The sequence below is a fragment of the Pan troglodytes genome, chromosome 1, assembly GCF_028858775.2.
Source record: "Pan troglodytes isolate AG18354 chromosome 1, NHGRI_mPanTro3-v2.0_pri, whole genome shotgun sequence".
Lineage (NCBI taxonomy): Eukaryota > Metazoa > Chordata > Mammalia > Primates > Hominidae > Pan > Pan troglodytes.
In genome coordinates this window covers 71,142,241-71,161,432 of record NC_072398.2, presented here as the reverse complement: position 1 = coordinate 71,161,432, position 19,192 = coordinate 71,142,241, and the positions used below count along the sequence as shown (strand labels likewise).

Below are 19,192 nucleotides of genomic sequence, written 5' to 3'. Positions count from 1 at the left end.
TGATGGAAAAGAGGGCTATGACCTTCACAGTGTGGCCTATTCATTGCTGGTGGCTGGTCTGGCCCACTCCTGACCTTTTGCCTTTTGGGATACTACTTGTCCCATCTGGCCTTTGGGGTCATTATGCAATTATTCTCTGCTAGAGTCTACACTACAGCAGGCTTCAGGGAGCTCGGAGCTCTGCCTCAGATCCCCAAAGCCAAGCTGCTATGGCTCCCCAGACACATTGGACACACTGCCAAGCCAAAGCCAGCTTCTCCTCAAGTCTTGCAGCCTCCCTTCCCAAGATTACCAGGGGAGCTAGAGGAAAGGGCCACTAGCCCAGTGTGCTCCCTTTCATAGCAGTGTATATCTGTCACAACCTGCTCTATTTCCCAAGCCTCCTTCCCAAGCCTCCACCTTATCAAAGGAGAAAACAATATTTTCTTCTGACAGCTGCACTTGCTTTGTTTCACTACAACAGATTTTAACCAGTTGAAGTTGTAAAATAACCATGACCTTTAGCAATACCACCACCACTACCCAAAGAACACAGATGGGCAACTAAGAACTGGGAGTGACCCCAGTTCCTCAGACCCTTACTGGACCTAACATTCCTAACCAATGAGCAACTGGGCTTGTTTTAACCAAGCATACACAGATTAACGACACATTCGGACTTTGCCAGAGTAAAATCTTTCAATTATGAATCACCATAAACACCAAGAACCTCCTCCCTTCCTAGTGCACAGAAACCCCTGACTCTTCCTCTTCAGAAAGTATATTCATTGCTCTGTATTCCCTTGGCCTGGGAGGTAACTAAACTCAGTGCTTGCTTTGTTGAGCATGACAGTAGCCACTGGTATTCCATGAATTCTCTTAACAGGAGAAGGACATGAGGACACAGGCATCCGACATCTGTGCCTTCCTCTTTGGTCTGCACTCTCCTCCCCTAAAGTGCTTTATTTCTTGGACAGGACCTCCCCTACGCCATTGTTCCCATGGGCACAAAGCCTCATGGCCTAATGTTGGTGTTAGAAGGGATGCAGGAAGAGAAACTGACTTGGCAATGACACATATTGAGAAGTATGTTTTAATCATCATTCCTGTCCTATACAGGTATCAAGAACAAAAAATCTATAGTCAGATCTGGTAGGCCCAAAAAAAAACAGTCAAGATCTTATTAGATTGCAAATTAACAATAAAAGACACTGTAATAAAGTACAGTTGAGCTTTGAACAATGTGGACATGATGGGCACTGAGCCCTGCAAAGTCAAAAATCCACATATGATTTTTGACTCCCCAAAAATTCAGCTGCTGATAGCCCACTGTTGACTGGAAGCCTTATTGACAATATAAACAGTCAATTAACACATATTGTATATGTTATATGTATTATACACTGTATTCTTAAAGTAAGCTAGAGAAAAAACATGATTAAGAAAATCATAAGAAAGAGAAAATATATTGACTCTTCATTAAGTGAAAGTGGATCATCATAAAGGTCTTCATCTTCATAGTCTTCACATTCAGTAGGCTGCGGAGGAGGAAGAAGAGGGGTTGCTCTTACTGTCTTGGACAGGCAGAGGCAGAATAAAATCCAAGTATAAGTGGACCCACACAGTTCAAACTCATTTTGTTCAAGGGCCAACTGTACCTAGCATATACCAGGCCCATTTCTAAGGGCCTAACTCATTTAATTTTTGCAATGTCCCTGTGTAAGGCAGGCACTATGATTATTATCATCTTAATTTTATAGATGAGAAAACTGAAATACAAGACAGTGAGGTAACCTTGCCCAAAGTTACAGGGTGAGCTACGGATGAGCCAGGATGCAAGACTAAGCAGTGTGGCTCCTGTGAAACTCACACACTAATGCCACAGCACCACTACTGGATGTCAGCACACCAAATTGAAGGAGCAGCAGCCTTTTAAGGAAAAAAGCGGAACAGCATTTACTGAGGGCTTTCCAGGTGCAAAACATGTATGCATACATTTTCTAATTTAATCTAAGAGGTTAAAAACAACTTTTTATGGAACAAAATATACAACACTTAGTTCAGTTAGTAAAGTGACTGACTTGCATCAGAGGAGCTTTTTGTTCATATTTTTTAAATTGGAAAAATAATAAAATTAGAGTAGACTTAGAAGAGGATCTGTCCCTAGATTCCTCATTAACAAAGGGCTCTTTCCTGCTATTCGCACTTGATCACACAATAAAACCATTATTAGAAAGACTTCAGGGAAGAGACCACCAATGTACTTTCTTCCTCTGTAAAAATCAGCCAGAGACAAGCATTTGCTATAAAATTATCTGGGTTTAATTATTATCAACATCAGAACTATAGAACATTAATGTACTAAACCTGTATTTACAATTACATGTACAAAAAAAATGTTCTTTGTGAGGAGCAATTTTCAGCAAATCTGACAAACAGCAAGAGTCATTCCTATTTTGGGTTTGAAAAGAGAAATGGAAATTTCCAAGACGCCCCCCTCCTCCCTCTCACTCCAGTGACCCTCTGAACATCAATTTGCAAAGGCCTGAGGTAGAAAGGGAGGTATGAACAATATCAGGCACTCATTCTTCCCCTCTTATGAAAGGGATGAATTTTTAGGAACCGTTTTCCATCATTTATTATACTGATGTGCCATCCATCTGCATCATTAGGTTCAGTAGTTACCATGACAATATGATGCCTACAGCAATCTAACTTGATAGCCACATGCCAGAATGTGAAAAAATAGGACCAGCTAAGAAAGTGAGAGAAATATAATTAATCTGAACCACATTCAAAAAAATGTGCACAAAACTAGGACCAAGAGGGAAACTGCTGAAATATCATTGAAGAGGAAATTATAAAGGGCAGCAATAATCAAGTTTCAGTATAAAAACTTTGCTAAATAGAGCCATGTATTGGTCTATTACTAAGACAGGAAGTAGTCAAAGTTGGTCTAGAATATTGTTCTGAGCCCCTGCCCCTCCCCCTGCTTCCCATTTCTTGCTACAGGGCCCTGCGGTATCATCTTTGATTCTAGCTGTTAGGGCCCTAATTTCCCCAAGGTCTCAAGCCACCACCATAAGTGCCACCACCATGTCACTCTGCTCATGTGCAGTCTGCTATTAGACCCAGACTTTCCACCTGATGAAATAATTTCCATCATTGTGAAGCTAATCTTAAGAGACTGAATTGTGCTGTGTCTTGAGAGATCCTGTCCTCTTGCCTTCTAAGTGCCCGGTGGAGGCATCGGGCTAGCACAAACCTCTTGAGGGTCCCAATATGGTAGAGAGGGGCTGGGAGATTGAGAAAAAGAGAGCAAGAAAAGTTTCAGTCCTGGGAGATGAGCCTGGGACGTGTGTTTATTCTCAGCATGGCTGGGTGGGATAGCGACGCTGAGCTAGGCGATTTGGCCGATTCAGGCTAGTGGCCGTGGGCAGCTGGAAAAGAAGAACAAATATTACACTGAGTACAGCCCCAAACATGACTCTGCCCGGGGTTGATTGTACAGATGGAGCTAGGGCACCCTGAGCCTCTGTGTAGAACATTTCCCAAGGTTGTGTTCTAATTGCGTACCTCCACCCAACCCTTCACCTAACTGTGGTAAAAGAAATTTGATTTTTATAAAGAGAGGAGGCCAAATGAGACATTAGCAGAGCTAAGTCTACCCAGGTTGCTGAGGAACAGGGAACTTAGCTTTTCTCAAAGTTTCCAATGATCCCTTCATCCCCAGGACAGAGTGACACTGCACCCACACTACTGATACCAACACCAACTGTGTCTCCCACATCTCAAGAGCTATTAAAATTTAAACATGATATTAATAGTAACTACATTTATTGACCATTTTCTGGGTTCCAGGCCCTTCATATACATATGTCTGAGCTAGCTACTACTAACCCCACTTTACAGATGCAGAAACTGAGACTTGGAGAGGTTAAATAATTGCTCAAGAACTCACATATCATAAATGGTAAACTGGGATGATAAACCTAGGTCTCCTTAATCCAAAACCTGTGCTCCTGGCCAGCCTCTCCCCCTGAGGGCTTCCTTACCTGAGGCACCTGAGATGGGTTGTAAAGAGGAACAGCCCCTTTTAAGGCAGGTGGAGGAAGAAGAACACCAGGGTTGGAGCAGAGCTCAAAGGAAACACTCTGTGATGGAAAAGCATGGAAAATCCCATCAGTGCCTGCCTCCCAGATTCCAGAATGTCGAGGCCTTCAAGAAGCATATCAGGATTATTTGTTTTTTTCTCGGTGATTTCTTTAAGTTCCTTATCGACTCTCCAAAGGACATGAATAGGCATTTCTCAAAAGAAGAAATGGCCAATAGACAAATGAAAAAAATGTTCAACATCAATAATCATCAGGGAAATGCAAATTAAAGCCACAATGAGATACCATCTTACTCCTGCAAAAATGACCATAACCAAAATGTCAAAAAATAATAGATGTTGGCAAAAGGGGACACTTATACACTGCTGGTGGGAATGTAAATTAGTACAACCTCTATGAAAAACAGTATGAAGATTCCTTAAAGAGCTAAAAGTAGAACTACCATTTGATCCAGCAATCCCACTACTGGGTATCGGCCCAAAAGGAAAGAAGTCATTACTTGAAAAATACACTTGCACAAGTATGTTTATAGCAGCACAATTCACAATTGCAAAATGTGGAACCAACCTAAGTGCCCACCGACTAATGAGTACATAAAGAAAATGCGGTATACATATACGATGGAATACACTCAGCCATCAAAATGAACAAAATAATGTCTTTTGCAGCAACTTGGATGGAGCCGGAGGCCATTATTCTAAGTGAAGTACACAGGAGTGGAAAACCGAAAACCATATGTTCTCACTTATAAGTGGGGAGCTATGAGTATGTGAAGACACACAGAGTGACATAATGGACTTTAGAGATTCAGAAGAGGAAGGGTGGGAGGAGGGTCAGGGATAAAAAAAACTACATATTAGGTACAACCCACATCCATGCCAACACTACTTGGCTGGTGGGTGCACTAAAATGTCAGAATTCACCACTATATAATTCATCTATTAACCAAAAACCACTTGTGCCCCAAAAGCTACTGAAATGTTTTCAAAGAGAATCATATCAGAAGGGTTTCTTAATAGAACTCAGGGAATCTTAAGCAAGCAAACATGGTTCAAGTGGACACAACCAACCCCTGGGTCTGGAGTGGCAATACTGACAAGAAGAAAAAGCCTCAATAAATTATATTGATACCATCATAAAAAGTAATATAGCCTTCAAAAGGCCTAAAATTCTACAAGAGTTATCTAACCAGACTTAAAGAAATAAAAATGTTTTCCTAGCAATAGATATGAAATCCATACTGATGTGGACAACTCATCAAGAATTTGTCACAGCCCTGGCCAAGGTCTCCAGTGAACTCCACCTCCTCCTGGGACAGGGAAAAAGGCAAGTCCCCAGGCTTCCCCCGAGGAAGCTGTTATAGGTTGAACTGTGTTCCCAGAAAAAAAAAAATAAATAACGTGTTGAAGCCCTAACCCCCAGTACCTCAGAAAACATGTTTGGAGAAACATAAAAATACAACATTTGGAGATGGGGTCTTTAAAGAGGCAATTAACATAAATGGAGGTCATATTGGTAGCCCATTCCAGTATGACTGATGTCCCTATAAGAGGAAGAAATCTGAACACAGACACGCTCAGAGGAAAGGCCATGTGAAGACATGGAAAGAAGATGGCCGGGCACAAGCCAAGGAAAGAGGTCTCAAAAGACACAACCCTGCTGAAACCTGGACCTCAGCTTTCAGCCTGGAGAACTGTGAGAAATTCGATTTCTGTGGTCTGAGCCTCTGTTCTGTGGTACTTTGTTATGACAGCCTGAGCAAACTAACACAGCAGAGAAGCATTCTTCGGGTTCGCCAGGAGTCAGCACTGCCCACACTGAAGGTTCAGTCCTCACACACAGGCATCTGCTGGGGTCCGAGGCTCCAGCCCAGGGGGGCCGCTTACCTCCGGTCCAGACAAGCCTCCAACCCCAGCGCCCGCAGCTGCTCCCCCGCTGGATGCGGATCCTCGGCCTTCACCCCCACCTGGAAAGCAATGAGTCAGAGCTGTTTCCTCTGCTCAGGACTGGGGGTCCCCACTCCCAGAAGGCACCCCAACCCTTGGGAGTGCTGAGGGGACCACCCATGGCCCAGAGGATGTGAGGTGACGGTACCTGTGCCCCTGGAGAAGGCACTAACATCCGGCAGAGGTGGGGACTCAGGGGAAGGTGTCAGTGAGAGGCCCAGGCCAGCCTGGTGGGGAGAAGATGCTCTGGGGGTCTCCTGCTTTGTGGAGAAAGAAAGGCAGCATTGGCGACATTGGCAGTTAACAAATTGATGCCCGCCAATTTGTGTTCCCACACTCACGATGGCGGCCTTGCCGCAAACTGCTGCTGGGCACTCCCCAAAACCCCCCTCCTCATCCCACTCTTCTGCTCAACAATCCACACTAGCTCCCTACTGCTGACACTCTAAAGTTACATTTCTTCATCCAGACTTTTTAAAGCTTTTTTAATCTGCCTTTGCCCTCACAGGACCCATTCATTTCCCACCATCTCCCATCACAAAACCTCTGTCTCATGTGGCCTGGGGTAGACTCAGGTGCCAGCTCTGAGAGCTCCTAGGTGCTGAGGCAGCTCCCTCTGAAAGACCCACAGAGAGGGGCATCCTCCCCCTCCCACAGAGCCTACCTCAGAGTCAGGGCTGTCTGAGGAGTCCTCGTCTCCAGAGGGGGATGCGTTCTTGGTGGGCTTCGATCGAAACCAGCTGAACCAGCCAAACCCTGAGCTCTGGAAGGGGAAGAGGACATTTTATGACCTGCAGGTTGGCTTCTTCCCCAACTATGAGGTTAACCCGCCCCCATGTAACCATCAGAGCCCAGACTTCCAAGTCTGCACCACCCTCGAGGAAGGGAATGGCAGGGGAAGGAAGGCAGGGGAGAGAAGAACAAGTCCCTCCACCTTTGTATGCTCCTTCCCATCTCCGAGCTTGCCTCTCTGGGCAGTATTTCGGGGAGAGTTTTTATCAGTCTCATCAGAGGACTCCTTCTCATCCTCCTTGGCTGAATTGGTGGAACTCTCAGAAATACTTCGTGCTCTAGCAGCCAATGGTGTCTGGAATTAAAGAAAGAACTCACATTTGCATGGCACTTGACAGGTTACCAAACACATTTGCACATACTCCCTCACCTGACCTGCTCAGAAGGCAGTGGGACTGTGTCTCAGGATCATATTGTACTGAGGAGGAAGGAAGGCTCAGCCATGAAAAATGACTCACTGAAGGTCACAGGATAAGGTCAGAGCCCAAGCCCATGTTATCCCTAATTCTACAGACCTTTGTCTGGTGTGCCACCTCTCCAGAAACACACAGTTTTCAGAACTATGCCAAGGCCTGGAGTAGGGGGTATGGACTGCTACTGCTGGAGATGAAGAGGGCCAGAAAACACCCCACAGAGGCCCACAAGCCCCCCCCCAAAAAAAAACAGAGAATATAGCAACCACCAAACATAACTCATCTTAGAGCTCATTTCCTAACAGACTTGCTCAAGCTCAACTGTGAACATATGCACCAGAGGGGGGTAAAATACACCCACATCCCTTTACATTAACTTTTTTTTTTTGTGGTAAGATAGATACAGGATAAAGCTTGCCATTTTAACTATTTTTAAATGTACAATTCAGTGGCAGTAAGTATACACACAGTGTCGTACAACCATCACCACTAGCCGTCTCCAGAACTTTTTCATCATCCCCATTACCTAACTCCCCATCTCCCCTTCCCCCAGGCCCTGGTCACTGCCATTCCACTTTATGTCTCTGAATTTGCCTATTCTATGTATCTCACATAGGTGGAGTCATACGACATATTGCCCTCTTCTGTAATATTTACATTTTTTACTCTCAATAAAGCACAATTGATACAAACCTTTGGAAATACTTTGGGAAAATAAAGAAAAAAACTTTATTTTTTATTCAAATGAACATAGTGTTGACTTTGTGCCGGGCACTGTTCTAAGGGCTTTATATGTAGTGATTCATTTAATCCTTACAATAGTCCTGTGAGCTAGGTGCTATTATTATCTCATTTTATATATAAGAAAACTAAGGCACAGAAAGGTTAAGCAACCTGTGTCGAGTCACACAGCTCATAAATGGCACAGCAAAGGTTAAAAGTAGGCTGCCTGGCTTTCCTTCTAGGAATTTCTCCTAAGTGAATGATTCAAGACATAGACAAGGGCTTATATACTAGGATGCCCAGCACTGTGTGTTATATATGAGTGAGAAAAGGAAGGAGGAATGGAGGGAGGGAGGGGAAAGGAGGCAACACTCACAATGATTAACGACAACATGGGAATGATCAACCAGAATGCGAGCTCCTTACCATGGTCGTGGAGGCCCCGTAAGCTTACCTCTGCTGCCCTCCAGCCTTGTTTCTCAGCCCTCCTCCCTACTGCTCCCCATTCTCAGGGCACAGTGGCTCCCTTGCGCTCCCTTAACTACACCAAGGGAGCCACTGCAGGGCCTCCAGTCCTGCTGTTTCTCTGCCTCAAACACCTTTCCCCCAGATATTCACCTGGCTCATTTCCATGCTCCACCCTGATCTCCACTTGAAGGCCTCCTCAGAGACAGCTTCCTTGGCCACCCCTCTGAAGTGAGATGCCTGGCGCGTATAGTTGTCTATTTTTAGTCACTTCCGCTAGACTTGAGCGCCTGAGGTTAGGCTTGGTCTGATGTGCTGATGCCTCCCCAGCCCCTGTGACAGGGCCTGGCACATTGTAGGAACTCAGTGAATATTTCGAATAAATGAATGAATAGCGCTACTTTCATAAAATCAATTTCGTCATGCCAATATTAAAAATCATATTTATGAATGACATAGAAAAATCTCATAGAGTGTTAAGTAACAGATAGGAAATAAAGCTTTGCATACATATGTTCTTAGCCATTTAAAAACATGTATATGTGTATAATGTATATACAGATATACATATATGTGAGTATATGTGTGCATATATAGAAAAATAGTATAAGAAAAGAAAAATATTCTGACTGTTGGATTGAGTGATATTTGATTCTTTATATGATACTTCACTATTAGATTTTTCTATAACAATAATGTACCACTTCAGTCAGGAAAAAAAAACGGAAAAACATTAAAGTTTGTTAAGACCTGTACCCCTGTTTTTCTACTTTAAAAAGTTATAGGATGTAACCCTCCAACCAGGAGAAGCTGAAGAATGCCTCAGGTTTGGGACCAACACTGCCCATTGCTGAGGGCAGGGGTGTGTCCAATCAGAGCTAGATAGAATGATTCACCAGACATGAGGACCTTACAGCCTAACTGAGGAGAAAAGACAGGCAGGCACTGTCACAGCTACCACAGATCTTTCTTTGAAATAAAGCCAGGTAAAAATTAAAACAAGGAAATATCAACAGTCTTCCACGGCAGGACAGGGTAGGGCAAGCGTTTTGTGCAGCACTGAGAAGATGTCAGAGGTAACAGAGATCTGAGAGGCCAAAACGAATCAGCTCAGTTGCTCCCTCTCTCCTCATGGACACAGGTTTGTGGGGCTGAGTGTAAACAAGAACACAGCCTCCCGCCCAGCTCCCAGGAGTTGGAATAGGAAAAGGCAAGGTGAGATGTGGAAGAGAAAGCTGCTGCAACACTGAGGAGGAGCTTGCATGTGGCCGGGAAACCAAGGCAACTGGTAAAAACCAGAAGCATTTGAGTGGGCAGTGGCATCTTTTATGCTGTGCGCTCTCACCTGTGGTTTGGAAATGACCTCTTGGCCATCAGGAGGCTGGGAAGTTTCTTGAGACACTGTGTTCTCTCCTGCGTCACAAATAGAAATGGAAATAGCAATTGGAAGTTGTGCTTTTCCCATCTATCCTGAAGAAGGGTAACTGGGACACAATCAGCTTTCTTAACTGCAGCAGAAGCTCGGAGCCCATAAGCCCAAGCCAATCACAGCAAATACAAAGAATGCTCACGTAGCTCATCTCAATCCTAGCCACCCCAGGACATGCTGTTCAACTCATCCTCTACTTCCAAAGCCACTCTTCAGGAATCTTGGAAATCAGAGCAACATCAAGCTAGGTCACAGGGATCCTCCACCACTCCTCTCCATCTGAGCCTCCACCTTGGACAGGACCTAATCCTGGAAGGTCTAAGAGCTAATCATTCTAGATGGCTTCCAGCATCTCCCTGGCATCACTCAGCATTGCTCACCCATACTCAGCCCTTGTTGTCGAAGGTCTGATGGGCCTGAAGAAACTCGGGACCAAGACAGAAACATGGGTTTCTGCTGGAGAGCCTGATAGTAAGCTCTTGAGTGCAGGATGATTGGAGAAAGAGAACTTGGCCTATATTTTTCCACCCTGTAATCTCTCTCCTAGAAACTATGTAATCATTTGGATGGCAGGAGTGGCTCCATTTGCCCTGCTGTACCCAGTGGAGAGATGGACTGGGCTGGAAGATAGCAATCTCCTTCAGATGTATGCAAAGCACCAATACAGTGGCTGAAAACTAGCAGGCCCTCCGTAACGGGCACACATCCACGCATCTGTGTCTTTCCCAGCTCCAACCCTACCTCCTCTGACTGGTCCCACCACCTCCCTTTCCTGCTTCCTCCCCACCCAGACCCTACATTCAATGTGGCCACCCTAGCTGCCAGGTCTTACCAGGGCCCAGGTGTGTCTGCAGCGTTTCCTCCCAGACTGTTCCTCCAGTGGCCTCTGTCACTGCCACGCTGCTGCCAGTCCCTGGTAGATGGGTCTCAGGAACTGAGTAAAAAGGCCTCGGTGTCCCTGTCTGCCCTGCACCCCCTCCTGCTGGGTAGGAGCCCAGCTGGAGGGGAAAGGGCTGCTGTGGGCTGGGCTGGAGCAGGCAGGTCTGCTCAGGTGTCAGCCACAGAGCTGAGCGGTACCCAGGGGCTTCAGAGTAGCCTTGACATCCAGAAAAGTCCTGGTAGAAAGTGTTTTCTAAGGACATGGAACAAAGGTAAAGAAGTCAGACCTGAAATGCGGCATTTGCATACTGATCACACCAGAAACATTCCTGCTCATGTCTTCTTTGGAAAGCAGTCACAAGGACGAGCTGTCTAATGTGGCTTCCAGTAACATGATGACAAGTAAAACACAGAGTGATTGTAACATCCTCATTGCTGTTTACAGAATTTTTTTTGTTTGCTTTTTTCTTCACTAGTGTACCCTAAAAATAAAATCCTAAGCTCCTCTATTGACTTAACAGACTCCCTTTTGGCCAAGGGGACCCCAGAAAAACCTTAAAAACTGAGTTCCCAGCCATGACAGGATGGGAGGTGAGACACCCCTCATTATACCCCCTCTCTTTTGCAGTTTAGACACAACTGACCAGCATTAATGTTAAAACAGAGATCTTAAGACTAACAGAAAAGACTCTTGGTGGCCATAAGATACCAAATTATACACAGAACCTAAAGCCCTGCCAGGCAATGGTTAAGTCCCGCACCCCTACACCTTAAGAAAAAACTGCGTTCTCACGGCCACAAGGTTTTTTTTCTCTGGCATCTCAACAAGCACTGGCCCCAAGATGAGCAATGTTAGAACAACTACAACTCATTCCATTCACAAATGCTGACTAAATGAGCCTCCGTTCCATCAGCCATAACCACAGCTTTGATTGGACAAGATTGATATCAGTAACTTTCTCCAGATAAGAAGACCACCAACCATGAACTGGGTCTGGCCAGTTTACAGAGGCTCCCCACTTCAGTGCTTCTGTGTCCCGAAAGGATCTTTTGACGCATAGGGCCTAACTGTAATACACTTAAAGGATAAGTCTCCACCCCAAGGTGAACATGGGTCGTGTGTTACACGCACATTAGTTCATTATCCATGTGTGAGGACCTCCTTCGTGAATAGTCACAGCTCCTCCTATAACCTGTTAAATATGTATGTTTGATCAACCCATTCAACTTAAATTCTTGTCTTACCTCTCCTTCCCTCAAAGTGCCTGGCTATACTTCCCAGCCTGCGGGATGGCCACCTTGCAGGATGGAACCCTTTGTAAGAAATAAAGTCTCCTTTCCAAATGTACACATTGTATGACTTTTTTTTTAAGTTAACACTGCCTTGTATGATCTCTGAGCCTCTAGCCAGTGGGTTGGGAGGGCTGAAATTACCATCCTATCTAACTCCACACCTTTTTATTTTTTGATAAATTATTTCTTCTTTAAGGACTTCCTGATGGACATGGGTATTTAAAACTTAGAAAGCTTCCAGCTAAAAATCCAAATCAGACCACAGAAATCATGGCTCTGTTCTTAAAGAATCAGAGTACATTTGCCCTGGAAAAGACCTGACTGGTAACATAAACTAAGGTGTGGACCTATAATAAGATTGGTCACAGGACTGGCATGGGTGGCCAACCCACCTGCTCCACTGGGCACCAAGGCATCAGGAGGCAGGGCTGTGGGGAAGCACCATCCACAGGCACCCAGCCTGGCTCTCCTCCACCCCCCACCTTTACAGATCCTGCTACACAGTGAGAAACAGAAGCCAAGGCCTGCCCTGCCCACCCTTCCCTTTGCTCACGCCTGAGGAAGGACACAGGGCTGGGAAGAGACGGGGGCCCTTTCCCGGCCCTACTGCAGGGGGAACTTGGGGAAAGGGTACGGAGTTAACCAGGGATATGGTGCCTGCCAACACACCACTGGGAATCATCCCAAGGGAAGAGTAGAGATGCCATGAAAACATTGAAACATACTTATTCCACAATCATCTGGCAATCGCTAGCTCAAAACTCTTAAGGACTTCTGACACCCCCAGCACTCACATAAGATACAGATGAACCACAATCTCTGGACTCAAGAAATGTATCCAGCTGGAGAGAAGTTATTAACATAGGAGAAAGAATTGGCTAACAATACAGTGCAACACAAAAAACACTCAGATATTTAAAAACCTGAATCGTGAAGCAGAAGCTCTCAGACTGAGGGAACTTAGAAGTGTTAGGGATGTGTGAGGCTGGCAGGAGCTGGGTGGAGAAGGCGCCTGGACAACGGGGCGGACTTACACAGGCAAGGCAGGCACCCTGGGAAGCAAAGGGCGAGTGCTTTCATAAATTACTTTGTCTCGTTGAATCAGATCCTGAGCGTCAGCTATGTATATGCTCAGTTCATCATTTTGGGTACCTGTTGTTGTTCCTCTGGCTCCCGAAATATCTGAGCGAGTAGGATGAGGATCCCCAATGTCTCCTGCTACCTTTTGCTATTTAAAATAAAGTAAAATTCCTTTTAAGCAGCGCAAAGGAAAAACAAGAACAGAGAAACAAAGTGATTCAAAACTTAAGCCAAAAAGAAACTTCCAGTGGGAAAGACAAGGTAAGGGAAATGCTTGTATGCTTAGGGGCCTGGGGGGTCACGTGGACAGGGCTCCCAGCTCTGCCCAGAGCAGGCAGAGATGGCTGGAGACCAGAGTCATCCACCCTCCCCTGAAGGAAGGAGCGCATGGAAAGAAGTAAACTGTAGGCCTCAGCACGTGCAGCAGATAGAAGGGGTAGAGGCTGTGTGTGCTTTAAAAAATCCACCCTGTCTTTTCTTCAGAGCAGAATGGGAAAAAGAAAATGGAGGAGGCCCTGTTCCAATTACTGTTCCAATTACAATCAGCAGCTTTTGCAATTGTCAGAACAAAAAGGAAAAGGCCCGGAAGTCTTTTAAGCAATTGCCCCACATTACATGAAAGTGACACTGGTCCACTGTGATCCATTGTTCCTAGCGGAGATGGGGAAGCTTTGATGGTCATGAAACATATTCTCTGGGGCCCCAGGGAAGGATGGCAAGAGTGACTGGGAAGAGCACCCCACCGTGTCACATGCGAACATAGGAAAACGCTTCCACACAGGGGACAAGCAGTGGCAGGGAAGCTGAGTCCCACCCCTTGCACAGACACCAACTGTGCCTCATGGGTGATGGGAGAGACCAGGGTGAGGCATGGGGACCAGGGACTTGCTAATGTCAGTGCCTACCTGTTCCATGTCTAGGGGTGGGAAGAGGGAAACAAAGGCCAGTCCCCCCAATGCCCTGGCTCCAATCCCACTCACCTCCAGCTGCCTCCGAAGTTGCACTAGCCAATCTGGCTCCAGGTCCCTGTCTCCACTGCGTCTTTCTAAAACCAGAGGATCTGACAGCTTCAGTTTCTCTGCTAGCTGTGCCAGGTTTCCAGATGGGTTAGGGGCAGAAAGTAAGAGAGAGGAGAGGAGAGAGAGGGAAGAGAAATGGAAAGACAACGGGGAAGAGAAAACAAGGAAAAAGGAGAAAGAGAGCCTTAACTCACTTGTAAATTACATTATAAAAAAATAATCGAAAAACAGCAAATTCAGCAGATATCCTCCCAAAATTGCAACATAAATAAACAACCCGTCTTGGGTGCTAGATTCTAAATAAAATATGAGGAGAAACAGTTACTCAGCTTCATTTCTCTGCAAAGCTGTCTGCTCTGTAACAGTGTTTCTCAAACTTAGGGTATACATAGGAATTTTGTTAAAATTCTAATTGTAAACTTGTTAAAATGCTAATTCTGATTCCATACGTCTGGGCAGGGCCTAAGAGTCTGCGCTTTTAACCAGCTCCCAGGTGATGCTAATGTTACTTTGTATTTCAAGGATTTATTCCATAAACAAGTTTTAGTTACTGAAACTTTTCTAATAATTCATTCTGGATCCCTGAGCTCCTTGCAACCATCAACCTGTTGGCAGAAACTTCAGGGTATGGGGAGGCTCACCACCACAGATTTTATACGTTAAAGAAGCCAGCACTTGGGCCTCATCTAAGGCAAAGCAAAAATTTAAGGGTAGGCTGCTTTTTTACTCTCTAGCTAATGGATTTTTCTTCAATTAATTGAAACAACTATTTGCTTGATTGTTGTTTTCTTTCCTAGGAACTAAAGGTTGATATGTTTTTGTTTTCTATTTTAAATGTACCTCACATGTGATAAAATATTCCATGCATTTAAAAGCATTTTAATAAGGAACATTTACTCTTTTAATCACTAAAATATATTTTCTAAGCCCAGCTTTTATAATTAGAATGGTTCACCGTAGCATGTAGTTTTACTGTACCAGAAAAGCAGATGCAAGAATGAATTTCTTGAGTAACACACACATGGTTTCCAGTCTCCAATCCCACCACCACCCGCCCAGAGAAGATCCTTCTTTGTGTAGTGTTGGGCCTCTGCTTATCGCATCTGGGCATGCATACATGGTCAAAGATGGCCGTGGGCTCCAATTTTATGGCATGTTCAAAGAAGATGAAATGTAGAGTCTAAGCTGCTCTACGATGGCTTTCTCTGAATAGTGAAGATAAAACAACTGCACAGAACCCTTTGAGAGGCTCACCTTGATGAGTTCCACTAATAGCACAGGGTGACTGCTCTCTCCCTGGCTCAAGACAGCTGCACCAATGGCTTCGCAGTAATGCAAAGCCTGAGACACGAGGCCATAATCTGCCAGACGGGAAGCATAAAGGAGCTTATACACCTGTGAAGAGAAAAGAGTCAGTGACTAGTCCATCCAGGCAGGGAGAGAAAGAGAAGGAAACGTAGATAAGACTTCTTGGAAGTCAGCTGTCAGTTTCCGCTAACTCTGGCATCCAAATACCAAGAGGCTTGTGCCATTTGGAGCATTTTATCTATGCACGGGCACAACTCCAAATCCAGCCTGCAGTTCCTGCATTACAGAGAAAAGAACAGGAGTCCCATCCGCTCAAACTTCCTAGGTCCTGGTCACCATGCAAAGTGCACTGGAGTCCTTATTTATTGGGTAGCCCCACATATCCAGAGAGTCTGATGTAGAGGCATAGGACCAGGCACAAGACGGACATTAAAAGAAGCAAAAATAGCCCAGGTGTGCTGGCTCATGCCTTGGGAGGCCGACGCAGGTGGATCACTTGAGGTCAGGAGTTTGAGACCAGCCTGGCCAACATGACAAAACTCCGTCTCTACTAAAAATACAAAAATTAGCTGGGCATGGTGGCATGCACCTGTAGTCCCAGCTACTTGGAAGGCTGAGACAGGAGAATTGCTTGAACCCAGGAGGTGGAGGTTCCAGTGAGCCGAGATCATGCCACTGCCCTCTAGCCTGGGCGACACAGTGAGACTCTGTCTCAAAAAAAAGAAGCAAAATTAGACCCTAGTGCAAAGGGTGTCAAGCTAATGGAGAGTACTGAGAAAAACAAGTAAGCGCTCGTGACAGCATGAGTGGCAGGGCAGGATCAAGTGTGAGGGCTTTGGTGTCAGACAGACCCAAGTTCAAATAAAAGCTCCATGCGAGGTGTGAAACATTGGGCTAGTTACCTCATCTCTCTGTGCTTCGGTTTCCTCTCTACAACATGGGAATACTACTACTACCTACTCCCTCAGTTGTTATGGAGATTAAATGAGATAATTCAGGTAAAGTACTGAGAACAAACCGCATGCAAGAGATGTGGGCCGATAGCATGTTACCCTTCCGGGCCTCCGTTTTCTCTTTCGTAAAAGGAAGTTAATCATGCCTACCTCACAGGATTCGAAACAATACACAAGAAAAGTAATGCCACAATGCCGGGCACGCAGAAGCTAATCTCATTACTATCAGCCCCAAGCAGCACCAAAATCACTGACAGGTGGGATGAATAAAGAAAGGAAAGAAAAAGAGACCAAAGAGCCGGTCGAGGAACTGCAAAGAGGAGCTCACGGGGCAAGGTTTTGCTGGAAAAGGTGAGTCTTTGGCAAAGCCCTTAAAAAAGAGAAGATGCTATAGGACAAATGCCTAATGCATGCAGGGCTTAAAACCTAGATGACAGGTTGATAGGTGCAGCAAACCACCATGGCATATGTATACCTATGTAACAAACCTGCACATTCTGCACATGCATCCCAGAACTTAAAGAAAAAGAGAAGATGCTAATTGGGCCATTTCTCTATGACACAGGATTTCACTTTCAAGGCTTTGTGTTGTGTGTGCATGTTGTTGTAATTGTTGTTGTTGCTGCTGCTGTGTGTATCCTCGACACCAAGCACTGAAGGAGAAACAAGGAATCGCTGGAAAATGTCTCCACCTAAAGAAGATAACTAAGGTAGGAAGATAAGATACCTGTGCATGAAAGGCAAGAAAACACAAGGCAGCGTGAGCTCAGTGTCAGTGGGGGGCCCTGGATTCGGCTGTGGGAGCCACACTGTGCCTGCCATGACGTCAACGCCGAAAGCAGTTGCTGTGTGCCAGGCGCTGTTCTCGAGCATTAAGGAAACTAACTCGATTTCATGCCAGCTCCATTACAAGGCACCACTCTCATCCCATTTTACAGCTGAGGCCACTGAAGGCTGCCATCTCAGTCATACTCGTAGGTGTGGCCCAGGTAGCCTGCATGGAGGAAGGGATGGTGCTGGACGTCAGAGCTCACAGAGGATTTAGACGGAGGAGGACACGATGTCAGCACTGGTCTTTACGAATGTAAGGTGACAACAGCATCATGTAGAAATGTTGAGAAGAGGGCGGAAACCACAGTATGGACACCACCCACACAGCTGATGCTCTGAGTGGGACGAAGAAGGGTGAGGGCGGAGGTAGAGGACAGAGGATTTCAAAAGAGGCCCGAGAAGGAGTGCGGAGCAGAGGGAGGGTGAGCAGACACTGGGCTGGGCCTGCGCTCCCACTCCCTCCCACAGGACAGCTGCGGAGGCTCAGAAGAAAGGGAGAGCTGTCTGGAGAGATGGGGAGAAGGAGCTGACAGCAGGAGTTAGGCACAGGCCGGGGCGGCAGGCAGGACGTTCAAACATCAGCAGTCAGGCAGGAGCCTCCAGCAGAGAGGCCTCTGCAAGGTTTTGCCTTCATATTATAAAACACAGACCTTTAGGGGACATAAAAAGAAATCCTACACCCTCCCACGCTTAAGCTAATGAGGAAAAGTTCAGTAGATAACTTAGCCCCAGGTACTAAGTGCCAAAAAGCAAAGCTGCAAATACAGCTGCCTGCAGCTGCCTGACAGTGACGGTGGTGGCCTCATCTGGGCTCAGTTACCTGGAAAGAAGGGATGAAGGATTTGGGGCGGCCCAGCATCTGACAGTACTCGAAGATTTCCGTCCTCTGGATTGCCTCAGTTGTTGCAAATTTCAAAAACTCTTGACTAAAACCAGGGAATAACAATAAAAGAGATTGAGGTGTGGGGGACGCAGGAGTTAAATCCTAGTGGCTCTCCAAACACCAGCTGCAGCCTTTCATGGGGGAGTTTCCATCCTGGGCTGATGCCTGCAGCAGCTTCAAGAGAAGAACAAGACTCTGGGCTCCCAGAGTGAGTGTTTCACCTCCTCTCCCTCTCCCTCCTTGAGGCTGAGGAAGGAACAAAACAGAACTCTGCACCAGAGGCACTGGGAGGCGGAGGCTGCAGAAAAGGGGGGTCACCTGCCTTCTTGCTGAAGGGTAACTCAAGGCAGGCTACCTCGAAGGACACTGGGCCCTACTCTTAGACACACAGAGAGCTGACCCCCATGCCCATAAAGCCTGTCGTGTACCTGTGAAGGGCACCCCTAGTTTGAGCAAACTCGCACAAAAGAGGGGAGCCATGTAACACTCCGGGAGCACTGAGACCAAAAGGCATGGCAGAGCAGGCGAGGACTGCTGAGCCAGAAATCAAACACGGGTCCATACATTGGATGTTCATTCCACGAGTGAGGATGGGGACTGAGTGAATGTGATCTGGTTGGGGCAGGTGGTGGGCACAAGAGTCTCATGTGGCCCAAAATTTCTCCCATCAACAACTTGCTATGGTGTTTAAAAACCACAATCACCAGGTTATTCCTGGGGGTAGGACTTTATTTCCAAGAATTTCCTCATTCAACATAAACCAACGTAAACATAGGAGGGGAGACATATTAGCCCATACACACTTATTGTACATTTGGCACAGAAGGGATTCTTTGACAAGCTAGCCATGTGCTATCAGAGACCAGGAACCTGGAAGGAACAGGCAATGAGCTGGGTACACTGCCTCAGTGGTAGGCAGTGTGGTGCAATAGTTAAAAGGGCTTTGCAGGCTGACTGCCTGGATTCCGAGTCCAACTCACCCACACCCTCTCTGTACCATCTGAGACAAGTTATTTCATCTCCCTGTGCCTCGGTTTCCCTCCTCCATAAGTGACGATTAAAATCTTTGCTTCACTTCACTTCT

General features: G+C 45.9%; 1 protein-coding gene across 8 annotated transcripts in view; it reads right to left on the bottom strand.

Moving 5' to 3' along the window:
* Positions 1-2,278: 2,278 nt before the first annotated feature.
* SEC16B (SEC16 homolog B, endoplasmic reticulum export factor) overlaps positions 2,279-19,192 on the bottom strand; it is a 111,980-nt gene continuing 95,066 nt past the window's right edge. For 4 of the 8 annotated variants that reach the window (XM_063795132.1, XM_063795138.1, XM_063795143.1 and 1 more), the window contains 12 exons: positions 18,046-18,151; positions 15,388-15,528; positions 14,095-14,199; positions 13,187-13,262; positions 10,695-10,994; positions 9,779-9,846; positions 6,975-7,127; positions 6,705-6,803; positions 6,189-6,300; positions 5,981-6,060; positions 4,035-4,133; positions 2,279-3,419 (listed from right to left, as the gene is read on the bottom strand). In XM_063795132.1, the coding sequence (XP_063651202.1) occupies positions 3,348-3,419; positions 4,035-4,133; positions 5,981-6,060; positions 6,189-6,300; positions 6,705-6,803; positions 6,975-7,127; positions 9,779-9,846; positions 10,695-10,994; positions 13,187-13,262; positions 14,095-14,199; positions 15,388-15,528; positions 18,046-18,151 (1,411 nt within the window). In that variant the 3' untranslated portion in view covers positions 2,279-3,347. Of the gene's footprint in view, positions 3,420-4,034; positions 4,198-5,980; positions 6,061-6,188; positions 6,301-6,704; positions 6,804-6,974; positions 7,128-9,778; positions 9,847-10,694; positions 10,995-13,186; positions 13,263-14,094; positions 14,200-15,387; positions 15,529-18,045; positions 18,152-19,192 lie in introns of all 8 variants that reach the window. The other 4 variants (XR_010151749.1, XM_063795145.1, XM_063795151.1 and 1 more) reach the window with 4 other exon arrangements.